At 42.3% G+C, this 15,569-nt stretch overlaps 1 protein-coding gene across 2 annotated transcripts; it reads right to left on the reverse strand.

Annotated features, from left to right (window-relative positions):
• Nucleotides 1-1,807: 1,807 nt before the first annotated feature.
• On the reverse strand, nucleotides 1,808-15,349 carry LOC129373556 (gonadotropin subunit beta-1-like). Of its 2 annotated transcripts, XM_055051552.1 has the most exons (4): nucleotides 9,234-9,324; nucleotides 9,037-9,166; nucleotides 2,354-2,528; nucleotides 1,808-2,090 (listed from the first exon to the last, which is right to left on the reverse strand). In XM_055051552.1, the coding sequence occupies exons 3-4, from the start codon at nucleotides 2,498-2,500 to the stop codon at nucleotides 1,890-1,892; spliced, it is 348 nt and encodes a 115-aa protein (XP_054907527.1). In that variant the 5' UTR covers nucleotides 2,501-2,528; nucleotides 9,037-9,166; nucleotides 9,234-9,324; the 3' UTR covers nucleotides 1,808-1,889. The 2 variants fall into 2 exon arrangements, with proteins under 2 accessions (XP_054907527.1, XP_054907528.1); XM_055051553.1 differs by lacking the exons at nucleotides 9,037-9,166; nucleotides 9,234-9,324 and adding an exon at nucleotides 15,272-15,349.
• Between the last annotated feature and the right edge of the window lie 220 nt (nucleotides 15,350-15,569).

Consider the following 15,569-nt stretch of genomic DNA (forward strand, 5'->3'; position numbering starts at 1 on the left):
ACCACAATTCCTTTTGGGAAACAGTCAATATCTATACCTGCTGAATTTCTCTTTGGCTTTGGTCAGCGTTTTACTTCAGGCTTTCTTCCTATAGTCTCACCTCCTTGTGTTTTCCAACTCGACACAACAAACTACAAACTTTCCAACAATTTTGTCCTGACTTGGACTCCACTTCCAAGCAAAAGCTAAATAAATTTGTTGTTGTTGTTGTTTTGTGTTTTTACAAAGAAAGTATTTCAATGTCTTAACCCTATGTCTTAGTTCACAGGTGTGACCTACCCTTTCCATTTTCAGGTGCTACTAATTATGTGACTTCTGTTAGAAATGAGTTGTACAAAATTTTATTTAGTCTTTCTGCATGTAATTCAGCTCCCTCTCTCAAGTTAAAATATTTATGTTTGGTTAGCTGGTCTCTCTAAATTTCTCTATGGTGTGTGTGTGTGCATAATTGTTTGTGTGTCTCAGTGTTGCCTTGTGACAGATACCATCCCCCTGCAACTGCATGGGGGATGAAATCCAGCTAAATGGGGAAAATGTGTGAAGTCTCAATTCACACATTTTCCTGATTTTTATTAATACAATCAGCTTAAAAGTATGTCTCATTTTCAGTGCCCTGTGTTGAAACATCAAAACCTAATAAAATGTATTGAAGTTTGTGGTTACAATGTTACAAATTGTAAAAGGTTCAAGGAGAATGGCTGCTTTTGTAAGACAGCATAGTTGTCTGACAAAATCATAGCTATCTCACAAACTGTGAGTGAGCAGGTGTTGTGAGCTGAGTGAGTACACCTGCTCATTCACAGTGAGCAGGTGTAATTGCAGGTGTAGATTTCACTCTAATCAACATGAGTGAAATCTTCCCCATCATATTAAATAAAAACAGATGATCCAACCCTTTTAGAAAACAAACATATAAAATAAGCACTAAATATGCAGCCACACTAAATAGAAGATGTTAATGGGTGTCCTTGGCTATAAATAAAAATCTGTGTTGTCAGCTGTGTTTCATATGAATATTCAGCACATCCACCAAACTTTAAATATGACCAAAGTCTCTTATTGGAAGTGAAGACTTTATCAAAAGTTTAAAAACTCAAAAGTATTTATGATGTGCCACAACGAACTAGGAACACGTTTCACAAGCAGAACAGAACATTTATTTCTTCGAAGTAAATGAAATGAACTCAATGCTGACACTTCAGAAACTCACTAATGCCTTACTATCAATTATCTAAAAAATGAAGTGGTCTACCAGACCATTCCATTTATTATATAAAGGACCATTCGCTCACATTTGCTGAAATATGATTTTTTTTTTTTTAGAGCAGTAATAACTTGCTGTACCGTTAAGTTACATGACCTGAAAAGAAGCTTTTTCTGCAAAGCATAAAAATCTACCAAAGCGGTGTTGTATTCCAGGGAAGATCCAAATTCATTACAGAAATATATGTTTAGGGCTTACTAAGCTGTTTCTGCATTTAGCGGCACCCCTGGAGAAGAGCCAGTGAGGAACAGGGACTCCAGTGGAGCTTTTAGAAATACTGCAGGCCGTATATTTTCATTTCCACCTGTCAAAAGAGGCAAGCCTTTTTTATTTTCCCTTCTGTGAACCATTTTGCCAGAATGAAAAACTGACCAGTAGAAATACGGCACTTTCAGGATTGGTCCCCTTGTTTGGGAGTAAAGGTGAAACCGATATGCGGACATTGAGTCTCTTACTTCTGATGATGATAACTTACCAGGCCAATCATTCTGGTTTAAGGCACTTTAAAACAATTGGTGTTCACAAAGAAAAAATAAACAGAAATATTAGCAGTATCTTTTTTTTATTTCAGTGTCAGACAAAAAGGTACAACAATAAGTATGCGTTTCCTGACCAAAGGAGTAGTTTAACAGTTGGGTATGTCACCATAAAAGCGGCCGCAGTCTGTGTCCTCTGTGTTACATCTGGAACAGTCGCAGTTTGTAGCCACAGGGTAAGTGATGCTTCCCGGACACCCCTCTATGTCTATGTCTTGCACCTCGTAGGACCAGTCTCCTTTGCAGATCGTTTGCACAGGCGCCACTTCAGGGTCTTCAAAGACAGGGTCCTGTTACCAAAACGAATTAAAGATTTGACTATATGAACACAATTCAGTGGAAACACTGGTGGAAGATTTTTATTACATCATATTTAATAAAACCAGTATTTGCTTGTTTTCCAATAAACATTTTCACAATGAAAACGGGAGCTGACAGAGTTGAATTCAGCACAGTTTCAAAGACAGATAAGTCTCACCTTGATATGGTTTTGTTAGTGATTACGTGCAATTGGTTATCATAAATAACTCAGACAGTTTGAATCCTTCCTCACCTGGAAGTAGCACAGCCCTTCACAGATTGTGGTGTGGATGCACACCTCCTGATCGCATCTCTTCATGAGGATGCTAACGTTTTTCAGGTTGCAGCTGAAGCATCCCTTCCCCAGGACTAGCACCACCACCAGGACAGCCAACTTCATCCTCCTCCAGGTGTAGCACAGATGTCTGCTGCAAGAGCAGTTCACTTCTTAGGTTAGATATTCAACACTTTTTAAAAACGTTTTTCAACCACTTTTATACAGCAACTTGATCAGCACAAAGCCCAAAAAAGGAAAAATAAACACCACTGGCCAGCACTATAAAACCATCTCAGCATAAGAAGCAGGAGACCGTACTCTGGTCTGGATCTTTTTCTCATTTCTCAGTGAACCAGACTGGGTCTACAGACTTGTGGTCTCACCACCAATCTTCACAAAAAGGCAATAAAAGTTTGATTAAAATTATTGTTTGACAATTTTAACAGGTATTCATGTTGTGAGTATAGGAGTGTGTTTGTCTGGCTCAGCCTGTTGGATATTTAACAGGTTTCCTACTTTGCATTACTACAAAAGTGAAGCAAACACACAAAAAATATTTTAAAGAAAATGAAAACATTGTAAGTTGGAGGAAAAGTGATACAATTATCCAGGACTGCTTTGGATATGACAAAAGCATAATAAAACTAAATTTCTGTTCCAGCATTTTGTTTTAGTGTGAAACCCTAAAATTATCTAACCACCCTCTAGAAAACTTTCAGGGCATTTCTCTGTGAATAAGATTTTTTTGTTGTTGTTTTGACTTCTTTTTCAGGTTATTTAGTGACAAATTAAAAACATGAATGGATTTAACAGAGATGATTACGTCATAAGTATCCAAGTCGTGTTTATTAACATAAAAAAAATTACAGAGCTTATTTGTTTGACTCTTTTTAAATATATTTGAAGATAGTAATTGCAGATATTTTCCTAGTGGTTTGAAGGAAAATGGTGACCAATATGTGCAAATCTGATTTCCGAATTAAAAATAAAAATTACATTTACGTGTTTTGTGTAAAATCTAATTATTTGTTAAACTTAAAACACGTAAAAATGTATTTTTTAAAATTATTTAGAACATAATAGTTATTCTTAAATATTTAATATAAATAATAGTAAAATAAGTATAAATAATATTTCTTCTACTGAAAGCAAACTGAATGTGAGAACATGTTTTTTTCTACAGATTATCCAGCAAAAACATTGTACACTTGTTGGAAAATAAAGGTTTCTAAAATGAATTGCATAATTTAACCACATAATCAATACATTTTTAAAGACATTTCATTCAATTTAAACCTCTTTAAACCAGCAGCTTACCTGTGAATCTCTTATTTGAAAATAAAAAGAAAATATCTTCTTCGTCACTCTTCATAGATCTGCAGCAGTTTGCTACTTGAAATCATCTCTGTCTTCTTAAATAGGGCTGCTCGTAATCCTTTTAACCTTCTCATTTTATCTCCTAATGCATCTTCTACCTGCTATGGCTAATCTCAAATCCACATCATTTTACCATGGAAACCATATGGTACAGGACCTTTGCTCCCACACACGGGGGGGAACAAGTCGGTAATTGAGAAGTGTTGTTTAGATTAGATTGATGGAAAGACTCAGACGGAGCACAGAAGCATTATAAGTCCTCTGCCCCCACACTGCCATGGAAAATGTTTATATGCAGTATGCTGTACTCTACATCTATTGCTTATTGTGGCATAGGTCTTGTCCATTTTCAGGATTAATGCACAATTTGTGTACCCTAAACAGACAATATGTAACCTGTGCAACAGTTTGTCCACTCTTATTTAGACTGGATGACTTATCTACCTTGATTGTTTCTATCTTGGAGCATGAACTTAAATTTTTATTTGGTCTGCAAAGTACATTTTTGTTGTCAAATTTAGCTTAAGAAAATAAATTAATGCGATTTTGGGAAATCAACCACAGCTCTGATTACTCACCAATAGGGATAAATCTCTTCAACTTGTATTATTGATTATCCTATAGATTATTTTGATGATTAACCAATGATGATAAAAAAAACCTGACACATTTTGTCAGTTTTTCATTTAACAATTTCTCAAAAAATATTACAAATAGATTTAAAAATTCAAATAAATAATTCAATCTACATGTTTCTTTTTAACAGTTTGGCTTATTATGCTCTGAGTATGTTGTTCTTTCAACAAATGGTCTTATTTTGAGTCTGAATAAGAACCATATGCTGTGGGCCATTCTCATAAATAAACTTCTAAGTTACATTATGCAGTTTGGTCTACGTTAGTGAGCCTTTTGGACAATTTCTGTAAATCTATGTTCCTTATTAATTACAGCCCTGGACACAAGGAATCAGAATACCCTATATTATACTATTTTGATGTCTGTACTTTAGTTTTGACTCATTTTAAAACTGCAGCCTGAGGTGGACAGTCCACAATGACAGTAAAGCACTTCTTTGGCAAGGCGTTATCAAAAGACCCTTTGCTTCATCCAGCAGTGCCTTAGTCTGTCTTTGCAGCCACAAGGGAGTTTATTTCTTCACCATCCTGCAGAACTGCCACACCTGTCTAACAAGACTACAAGGACTTTTAAAATGTCACCCCTGGTCCTCTGAAGTGTTGCTTTCTCTAGTTATTAGGCCCGAGCAGCTAAGCTGCGAAGGCCTATTGTTTCTGTACTGTTTCTTATTATTTAAGGTCATCGCAAAAATCCCATAAGAATGGCTCAATAGCGCCACCTACAAATTTTCAAAAGACCCTTTGCTATTCACTTACTTCATCATAGAGACATAAAATTTGGTACACTTGTAAAGCTCCCCAAGACGCTCAAAATTTACAATTAATGTCATAGTGCAAGTATCACAGGAAGTCGGCCATTTTGGATTGAAGGTCCAATTTTGAGGCCATTTTTGCCGTTTACAGCCTTCGTATTTGATCAAACTCCTCCTAGGGATTTTGATTGATCGGCTTCAAACTCGGTCAGTCTGTTCATAAGGCATGTCTCATCTAAAGTTATCAAAACCGTGAGTTTTTGAGTATGCTGAAGGGGGGTTTGCAGGGGTCAAAGTTCACCTACACGCCATAAAAAAATAAACTGCTATATCTCCTACACAGAAATTCACAGAGGCACCAAAGTTTCTGTGATTTATCATCGGGTGTCCTACAATACCCTATGGTCGAATGATGACATCACTTAGACCACGCCCCCTGAGAACAGGAAGTGTCATGTTTTACTGAGAATGGTCGCTATCTGACCCCTTTGACCTCATCAACATGAAACTGTGCCCAGACACAGAAAACATGTTGGTGTATTGAAGATTCCAACCCCGACCAGCTATGATGGAGCAGGGCGTGGCGGCGTGGCGAAGTGACCTGTAACGCCATCGCCATACGTTTGGCTCTAAATTCCACATTTTCAGGCCCAGCTGCTCCAAACTCACAAGAATGGATTCCCATCAACTCCCCGACAGGAATCCATCACAATATTTGGTGGGCGTGGCCTAATTTCTCTCTAGCGCCCCCTAGAAAACAGCAGCGCATAGGTTATGTTATTAATTATTTAAATATACATTATTATAAGTTTTTTTATATATATATAAGTTTATTTTGTGGGTTACAGTACAAACATTCATTCATTTTTGCTAGAAATAATACAAAGAAAGTCATTCAGCAAAACTTATGACAGCGAAGTAAGACACTGGGATCAGTGTAGATGGAGTACCACTGGCACCTTGTGACGAAATACTGGTACTGCTAGTGCAATACCAGTATTGCGCCAGCAGGAGGCAGGTACTCCATCCCTGGAGTGCATATGATCGGCTCTAAATGACACGTGGATCATCGGACTGCCGACAAATTGGATACGTATGACCTTTGTTGACCTCTAAAGAGAAAAACAGCATTGAAATGTATTTTGACTACACTGCGCCCCCTACATTAATGCGCCAGCTATATTTCCTCGCTAAACCAATGAATCTATACCACATTTTTTTGCATCGTGAAAGATCGCCGCCGAACGCATGGATGCGTACTGCCTGGTGGACGGGCGCGGAAACTGCGCAACAACTTCTGTCTTAGGACGTGCGCAGCGTTGATGGAAACTGAGCAACAGCTTCCGCGGTGCGGGCGGAGGCGCTGAAAACTGCGTGAGAGCTTCTGTGGTGGCTGGCGTGAGGCGGTGGTTGCTCGTACCCCGCGCGGTGGCAATAGGCCGGAGCGGCGCTTGGCTGCGAGGGCTGTTCGAGGCTGCTTGCAGCTTTAATTTTTCTTTCTTTTGCCAACAGAAAGAATAGTTTACCCAAAGGTACTGTTGTATGCTCACAGATATTGATCCATTCATTGTTAGTCTACTCCACTAGATGAAAGCCTCCCTGGGCTCATCCTGGTGGCCTGATGAAGATTGAATAAATGCCTGAGAAAGAAATGGCGGCAGAATGGCTCGGTGTGGCCTCATGACCTTTTCAGCACTGAGGGTGTAGTTAAAGGACAGAAGACCGAGAGTTTTCCTTTGGTAAATTTATTATGGCCAAAACTACAACATTACTCAAACTGATTGTTTTGAAAGTGCTATGAAGCTCTTGCAAGATATCATTTACAGCCGGATATTTAGCGCATGCGCAAAACGCTGGGCGGAAAAAAAAAATCACCAAAAAACGTTTTTATTTTTTTTACATAGCGCTGCCGTGGTATAACGATTCAGTTAACTAAGTGAAACCTGGAGATGCAGATATTATTAACTTAGTTTCCTTTTCTATTAACATAGAAAAAGAGAAAAAAATAACAGAAAAATCCTTAAAACAACTGAAAACCATTTTTTGGTGTCGGCTGCGCTGCACGCGGGCTCGTTGCCATAGCAACTGCCACAACGGTTATGTTTCAGGATCCATCGCACCTCCAGCACCACAAAAAACACGGAAACATTTCCCACTGAACAGAACATTCAGTCCGTTACAGTTTAATGTGTTGAGGCTAAACGTTTGTTCTGCGCTTATTAATAAGTGATCGGTGTGATAGGTTAGCTGCCGCTGCTATTAATTCAGCCAACACAGTTGTGGTAGATTAGGGACCGCTGCTAAGAGCTCAGCTAACACAGTCGTGGTAGTTAGCTACCACAGATGTGTGGTGGCTAACTCAGCTAACACAGTTGTGGTAGATTAGCTACTGCTGCTAATAGGTCAGCTGACACAGTTGTGGTAGATTAGCGACCGCTGCTAATAGGTCAGCTGACACATCTGTAGTAGTTAGCTACCGCTGCTAATAGCTCAGCTAACACATCTGTAGTAGTTAGCTACCGCTGCTAATAGCTCAGCTAACACAGTTGTGGTAGATTAGCTACTGCTGCTAATAGCTCAGCTAGCACAGCTGTGGTTGATTAGCTCATTTAAACACCTGCTCTTCTGTTTAGGTTGCCTTTTTCACTTTGTAACTGAACTGAAACACACCGAATTACTCATCATATAGATGTTATGGTTGTCAAAGTCAAGCAAGAATAACTGAACCACTTTCCCTCCATTTTTTTCTGAATTACCATTTCCTGACCTTGTTATCTGGTTGTAGCAGTGTTGACAATTAGTAGCAAAGTAGCACTGATTTAGGGCATTATATTGATAGCTTAGCTAAAACCAATGCTATTATTGTTGGCTAGCAGCTGATTGGGGTGGCCTACTTTGTAGAGGGTCCATTTGTTTTAAAATTTACAGCTTTTAGTTCAGTCATACAAGAACGTTTTCACTCACTTGCAAAGTAATGCTTTTAAGAACAGTTAATTGTGCCTGTTAAAAAATAGCGCCTTACAGGCACAAGACGCAAAGGCTCTTTTGCACGAGTGTCTCATTTAGATAATGCAGTAGAAGAAAAAAATTCTCATTACTCAACTCACTGATACCACGCTTCAGTAAATTCACATGCATACTTTAATCAGAATTATGATTGCGGTTTAGCTCATTTTTAGCATTGTATCAGATTTGCTACTATCAGAAACTTAATAAGACAACTAGTTTTGAACATGTTGACAGAGACTGGGGTGTGAAATATAGTTGATGTAAACGGCTTCATGGTTTTAGAAAATCAAGAAAAGTTCCTTTTAGTAAGACTGAATGCACTGACATTTCTATTTTAATGGCTTTTCATGCATGTAAAATATATTAATTATGATTAAAATAAAACTGAAGTTAAAGACTGATAATTTATTTTTAAACACACTCCTGCTGAGCACAGTTTGAGATGACAAGTTAATAAAACCATCCTCAGCTGAAATGCATTTGATTCAGGGAAGCTATTCCTGTTTATCTGTCTCATTGTGAGGATATCCACAGTTTTAAAAATGTTTTACAAGCATTTGTGACCCGACCGAGGGGCGGGGTTCCTTTTATTTATAGGACGCACCAGAACACTGATTAAAACATAATAGTTTATTAAACAATTTCTTTAAAACACCTCTCTTTTTTTAAAAACACATTTCAGGCGTACTACTTGGTCCCTGGAAGGGGAAGGGATTCTCTGAAATAAAGACAAATTAAATCATTCCAAAAGAAATAAATGAAAAACATGCCATGCAAAAAAAGAAAACAAAAGAATAATAAATCCAATAACAAATAAGCACAGACTGCAAACAAACACTTCAAACAATGGAATAATTGCTGATGTCCGATTTCAGAAGCCGCTCACAACAGGACCGAAGGAGTCACGCCCACATATCCAAAATAGCAGCAGGTTCCGTTCTGAACTGCTCACGCCACACTGACAGGACAAGACAGCAGAGCGTCCAAAGCGCTGCAATGCCCACAGCAATTGGTGCCTAAAACAGGAAATACATTACTGGATCTAGGAAAAGTAAGTAAAAATGAAAATGGCAGGTAGCTTACCCAGGAGTGGAAGCACAGTTTCCCGGAGAGGAAGCGGACCAACAAGTGAGGACTAGATGGAAGCCACACGCCGCAACAATCTCCAGCTGCAACCCAATGCCACGCCAGCAAACAATGCTGCAGAAACACGGCAGGTATAGCACCAGAACCAAACCACAATCCCAGCCAGATGGTACAAATGGCACTTACGATTTCCAGTAAGCCGATCAAAACCACAGGCCACTCAGTCAGCCAGCATGTAGCAGAGGAGACAAAGACACACGCACCTTGCAGCGGCCTGCCTGGCTATAAGGCACCTGCCCCGCCCACCAATCAACGGTGCACTTCTTGTTGCACCTGGTATGCAGAGTGAGGATGGTGAAACACCATCCCACCACATTCCACCCCCTAGTTTTGCATCGTCGCCCCGACGATGGGCTGCACACTTTAACACCAAGGACGAAAAATGGCAAACTGTGCATTGGAGACTGGCTGACCAGATCCCGCAGCCTGACCCACAGGTCGAGGAAGGTGATGGACATTCGAATGCTGTCCAGCCGTTGAACGGACAGTACGATGCGAGGGAAGGTTAACTCTCTCCAAAGTTTGAACAGGGTGACCTGAAGTGACCTGTGAAGGCAACCCTTGAGCTGCAGAGGTGGATGGTAGGGAAGCATCAGGTAGCAACAAGAACAAATCCTCCTCCAAAGAGTCATCTGACCCCCTTGTAAGCGAGGCAGGTTTTAACAGCACGGGTACAGGTGCGGGGTCTGGCCCACCCGAACCGTCAACATGTCACGATGAACATTTCGAGTTTTCCGCAAGTCATTTACAGGAGCCACAGTATAGACTGGCCCTCCAGCTGTTGGCGCTCTCACAACCTGATGAATAACCGGGTCAAAAAGGTCCTGGATTTTATGGCGACCTCCAACACTATGATCACGCAAATAAACCAACTGTCCCTCCTGTAATGGCGACTCCCTTATGCCCTGATCATGACACTCTTTTCTACGCCCTGCAGCAGCCAACAAGTGAGCCTGAGCATGATGGAAAGCCATAGTCAACCTGGTCTTATGCTCTGCTATCCAATCCTCCACCTGACCTGGTACAGGATCCTGAACACGACCCAACAAAAAGTCCACAGGCAGCTGAGGTTCGCGGCTAAACATAAGAAGAAACGGAGACGCTCCAGTACTCTGATGAGGGGTAGTGTTGTAACAAAAGAGCACTTGTGGAAGACAGGAAGCCCAATCCCTCTTCCTAGACATGGGTAAAGTGCGCAGCAGATTATGAAGTGTTCTATTAAAGCGTTCACACTGCCCATTTCCAGCAGGGTGGTAAGGGGTCGTGCGTGACTTTTTAACCCCGTACAGGTCACAGAGCTGCTGAATTAAAGCACTCTCAAAACTCCGACCCTGGTCTGAATGAATGCGGCTTGGAATTCCAAATCTAAAAAACCATTCAGTCAGTAAAACCTGAGCGACAGTAGCTGCTTTCTGATCTCGAGTCGGAACAGCAATGGTGTATTTGCTAAATACATCAGTAATTACAAGAACATTCTCCCAACCGTTTCGTGAAGGCTCTAGCAGAGTAAAATCCATGGCAACAATCTCATTAGGTTGAGAAGCCAACAGATGGCTCATGAAAGTGCCAGAACCAGAAGGTACGTTTTCAGCGACTTGGCACCTTTGACACTCTTGTACCCACTGTTTAATATCATTAGACATACCCGGCCAGTAGCAGCGCTGCCTCACCAACTCGGTGGTGCGCTCAACACCCTGGTGTCCATGTTCCTGATGTAATTGAGTCAGAACATCCTGCTTTAGAACTGATGGCAAGACAAGCTGTAAAATTTCCTCACCACCATCTGACCGATGGACTTGACGGTACACCACACCATCTCTCTCCACAAAACGACCCCACTGTTTTAAAAGAGCCAGGGATAGTTTGGGAAACTGCTTCCTTTCTTCAAAGTAGGATAAACCTGCCTCTTCCAAAAACCCAAAATGTCCTTCAAGACAGGGTCAGCTTCCTGCAAAGCACAAAGGTCAGACACAGAGTGAGATGGCAAAACAGTCACAACAGATTGAGTTACCGGTACCGGAACAGGGCATGGGGCACACTGAAGAGCCTCTGGAACAGAGGTACACAATGACTGTGCCAAGCTAGTACCCGAGGCTGGCTGACGAGAGCGCATCAGCATTGCTATTACTGCGTCCAGAACGATACTTTATCTCAAAATCAAAAGCAGCAAGTTGGGCAGCCCAGCGGTGCTCCATGGCACCAAGCTTAGCTGAATTAAGATAACTCAAGGGGTTGTTATCTGTATACACCATGCACTGGTGGCCCAAGAGATATTCCCTAAACTTCTCAGTCATGGCCCATTTTAATGCCAGCAACTCCAACTTCATAGAGCTATAATTAGTCATGTTACGCTCTGAAAGTTTAAGACCTCGACTAGCATATGCAATGGGCCTCACTCCCTCCTCTGTTTCCTGTGACAGTACTGCCCCAAGCCCACTGTGACTAGCATCCGTCTCTAAAATAAAAGGACGTGAAAAATCAGCATATGTCAACACTGGTGCAGATGTTTAATTTAGCTTTTAAAGCTTCAAAACTGTCCTCACACTCTGGTGTCCAGGCAGATTGGAAAGCTTGACTAGACCCCTTCCTGGACTTTGTGCCCCCTTGTTGTGCCACCAACCTATGGAGAGGACCCGCTAACTTAGCAAAACCCTCCGCAAAGCGCCTATAATAGCTTGCGAAGCCCAAGAATGAACGAAGCTCAGAAGTATGTGTAGGACGTGGCCATTTAGCCACTACTTCAGTCTTGGTCGGGTCTGTAGCTACACCCTTATCGGAGATGAGGTGCCCCAAGTACTTAACCTGGCACTTGAAAAATGAACATTTTTCAAGTTTTACCTTCAGACCTTCTCTCTGAAGCCGAGCGAGAACTGCTTCCAGACGCTCTATATGCTGGGAAACTGAGCCTGAAAACACAATGATATCATTTAAATACAAAAGAAGAGACTGATACTGCTGGTCCCCAAACATCCTCTGCATGAGGCGCTGGAAGGTACTTGGCTCATTACAAAGCCCAAAGGGCATTCTATTCCACTCAAAGAGTCCAAATGGAGTACAAAAAGCAGTTTAACTTATCCTGTTCCGCTACAGGAACCTGATTGTACCCACTGGCTAAATCTAGTGTGGAAAACCACTGGGCCCCTGAAAGATGGTCCAAGCTTTCCTCAATGCGAGGTAATGGGAAAGCATCTTTTCTCGTCTTGCTATTAAGCTGACGGTAATCCACACACATACGCAGGCTGCCATCTTTCTTCCTAACAAGAACAATGGGAGAGGCGTAAGGGCTGCTACTTTCCCTTATTACCTGGTTCTGTAGGAGCTGGTTGATATGTGACTTGACAGCCTCGTACTCTGAGGGGGGAATGCGCCTGTACCTCTGCCGAACCGGAACCTCATCCATCAGGGGGATGTTGTGGGAAACCAGATTAGTGCACCCCAAGTCACCTTCATGAGCTGAAAAGACAGAGCTATACTTTTGTAAAAGAGACTGAACCTGCCGTTGTTCAGTTTCAGTCAATGCAGACAAATAAGCAGATTCGATCACGCCAGCAACATGAGAAGAAACCGTATAGCGCCAGGCCTGATTTCTGTCACACCAGGGTGCAGGCTAACCACTTCCGTCCGACTCAACACACCAAGGTGAGTTCGGGGATAGAGTACAATATCAGTGGTGCCAAATTCAGAACAGGAACATAAGCAGTACCGCGCACGACCTGAATGAGACATGGGGAGGCCAACAAGCCAGCGGGTAAACCGGACTCTGAAGGCTCAAACAATAAATCTTGGCCGGCAAGTTGTTAAGGGCAGGTTGCGGCTACAAATTGCATAACCCCACCAGTTATCCTTACTGCTTGAGGGCCCCGAACCCTAACAGCGCCAGTCACTCGTACTGGGGACTTGGTTGCCGCTTGGTGACACTGCTGCAGAGCCTCCACAACCGGACCAGGAGACTGCATTACTGAAGGCAAGTCAAGAAAAGAGCCACCATGTACTCCAAAAAGTTCTTGATAAATACGATTAATTAAGTTCATTCCCAAAATACCAGGAACAGAAGAACCAGAATTAATAGTATCCTTTACAACCAGAATCCCACAGCGTGGAAGCAACTTGTCACAAAGATTGACATCCAGTTCTAAATAGCCAATGTATGGGATAGAAAGACCATTGGCTGCTCGGAGCTGCAACCAATGACATGACTGAAGGCGATCATGCCCCTGGGATGCAAAATGCTCCTGAAAACAACTCTCAGGAATAGTAGACACCATAGAGCCTGTATCCACTAAGCAAGTAATAGGAACACCACCCATAACATCAATGACTGGTCAAGATGCCAACAATTTTGACGCGGCTGCTGTTTGCGAGCCTGCTATTCCCCCACCTGAGTTGTGGCTCAACAACTCAGTGGGTGCTAGTTTTCCGCCTGGTTATCAGCTGGCCCAGCCACAGAGTTAACCCGGGCACAAACCCTCGCCATCACACTCTCTGGCAAAGTGACCTGGCTGTTGGCATCTGTGGCAGACCACCGAACCCGGACGAGGAGGCCGCGCCCGTGGTAAGGAAGTTTGCAGAGAAGCAAGGCACTGTGTAAGTTGATTAATCTGTTCCTGTTGCTGTTTTAAAAGATCCCTTAGTTCACTAAACTCAGAGCGGGCAGCAGTAGATGGAGCTAGCCGAGAGCTACCATGCACCCCATACTGCAGCCCATATGTGGATGGGAGGGAATGACTACGCTCCCTGGCACCACCTGGAAACCCCTGCCTTTCCCACCGAATCGCCTCCCCACGCACCTCCAGCAAGGTGGCAGCGGGATGACCCCGAACATACTGTTTACGTTCCCGGCGGAGAGCACTATTCAACACATGTTCCACAAACTGATCACACAGCAGAATCTCAGCATTCAGCAACCCGTCTGGAGCATTCTGCTTTACTGGTTCCATAAGGGCCATCAAAGCTAGGGAAAACTGCAACAGCGTTTCCTCCTCTCGCTGCTTCCTAGAAAAGAACGCATGCCATTTAGCCACTACTTCAGTCTTGGTCGGGTCTGTAGCTACACCCTTATCGGAGATGAGGTGCCCCAAGTACTTAACCTGGCGCTTGAAAAATGAACATTTTTCAAGTTTTACCTTCAGACCTTCTCTCTGAAGCCGAGCGAGAACTGCTTCCAGACGCTCTATATGCTGGGAAACTGAGCCTGAAAACACAATGATATCATCTAAATACAAAAGAAGAGACTGATACTGCTGGTCCCCAAACATCCTCTGCATGAGGCGCTTCACTCTGAGACAAGTGAAAGTAAGTTCAGAAAGTTTCTACAGGAGAGAAACTGACTTCCTGGTTTGACGTTCTGTCTGCTGTGGTTTCAGCTTCACTCTGAGACAAAATGGCTTCCAGATCAGACGATGATCTCTGCTGTCCGGTCTGTCTGGAGATATTTAAGGATCCGGTTCTTCTGTCATGCAGCCACAGCTTCTGTAAGGAGTGTCTGCAGAAATACTGGGGAGAGAAACCAGGAAGAGAGTGTCCAGTTTGTAAAAGGAGATTTTCTAAAGAATATCCACCTTTAAATCTGGCTCTGAAGAATCTGTGAGACTTTTTTACAGCAGAGAGCTCAATCGCAACTGAGCCAGTCCTACAACTGAACATGGGACATCGTCGGTCCCTGGGCACAACCACAAACCGCTCGGCAACTACAGCACCAGCAGGCATGGCACCACCAACCACAGCCAGGGAAGGAGCAGCGCCCGACAAACCCCCAGTCGTCACATTCTGCTGATCCACTCCATCCCCGGGTCGCTGCGCCACCCCGTCCATACCTGTAGAAAACTAAGAAAAATCTCAAAAGAAAAAAAAAATCCTAAACACACAGGTAAGTCTTCCTTTAGATAGCTACTGCTGTCTTGTCCTGTCTTACAACACCACTAATAAAAACACAAACAGTTAAAACCCTACACATTAAAACAAAAAGAATTGCAAACCTGTGTTCAATTGTGCGACCCTGCTCACAGCGCCAAATGTGACCCGACCGAGGGGCGGGGTTCCTTTTATTTATAGGACGCACCAGAACACTGATTAAAACATAATAGTTTAACAATTTCTTTAAAACACCCTCTTTTTTTAAAAACACATTTCAGGCGTACTACTTGGTCCCTGGAAGGGGAAGGGATTCTCTGAAATAAAGACAATTAAATCATTCCAAAAGAAATAAATGAAACAAAACATGCCATGCAGAAAAGAAAACAAAGAATAATAAATCCAATAACAAATAAGCACAGA

The sequence above is a fragment of the Poeciliopsis prolifica genome, unplaced genomic scaffold (genome assembly GCF_027474105.1).
Source record: "Poeciliopsis prolifica strain line A6 unplaced genomic scaffold, Auburn_PproV2 SCAFFOLD033, whole genome shotgun sequence".
Classification (NCBI taxonomy): domain Eukaryota; kingdom Metazoa; phylum Chordata; class Actinopteri; order Cyprinodontiformes; family Poeciliidae; genus Poeciliopsis; species Poeciliopsis prolifica.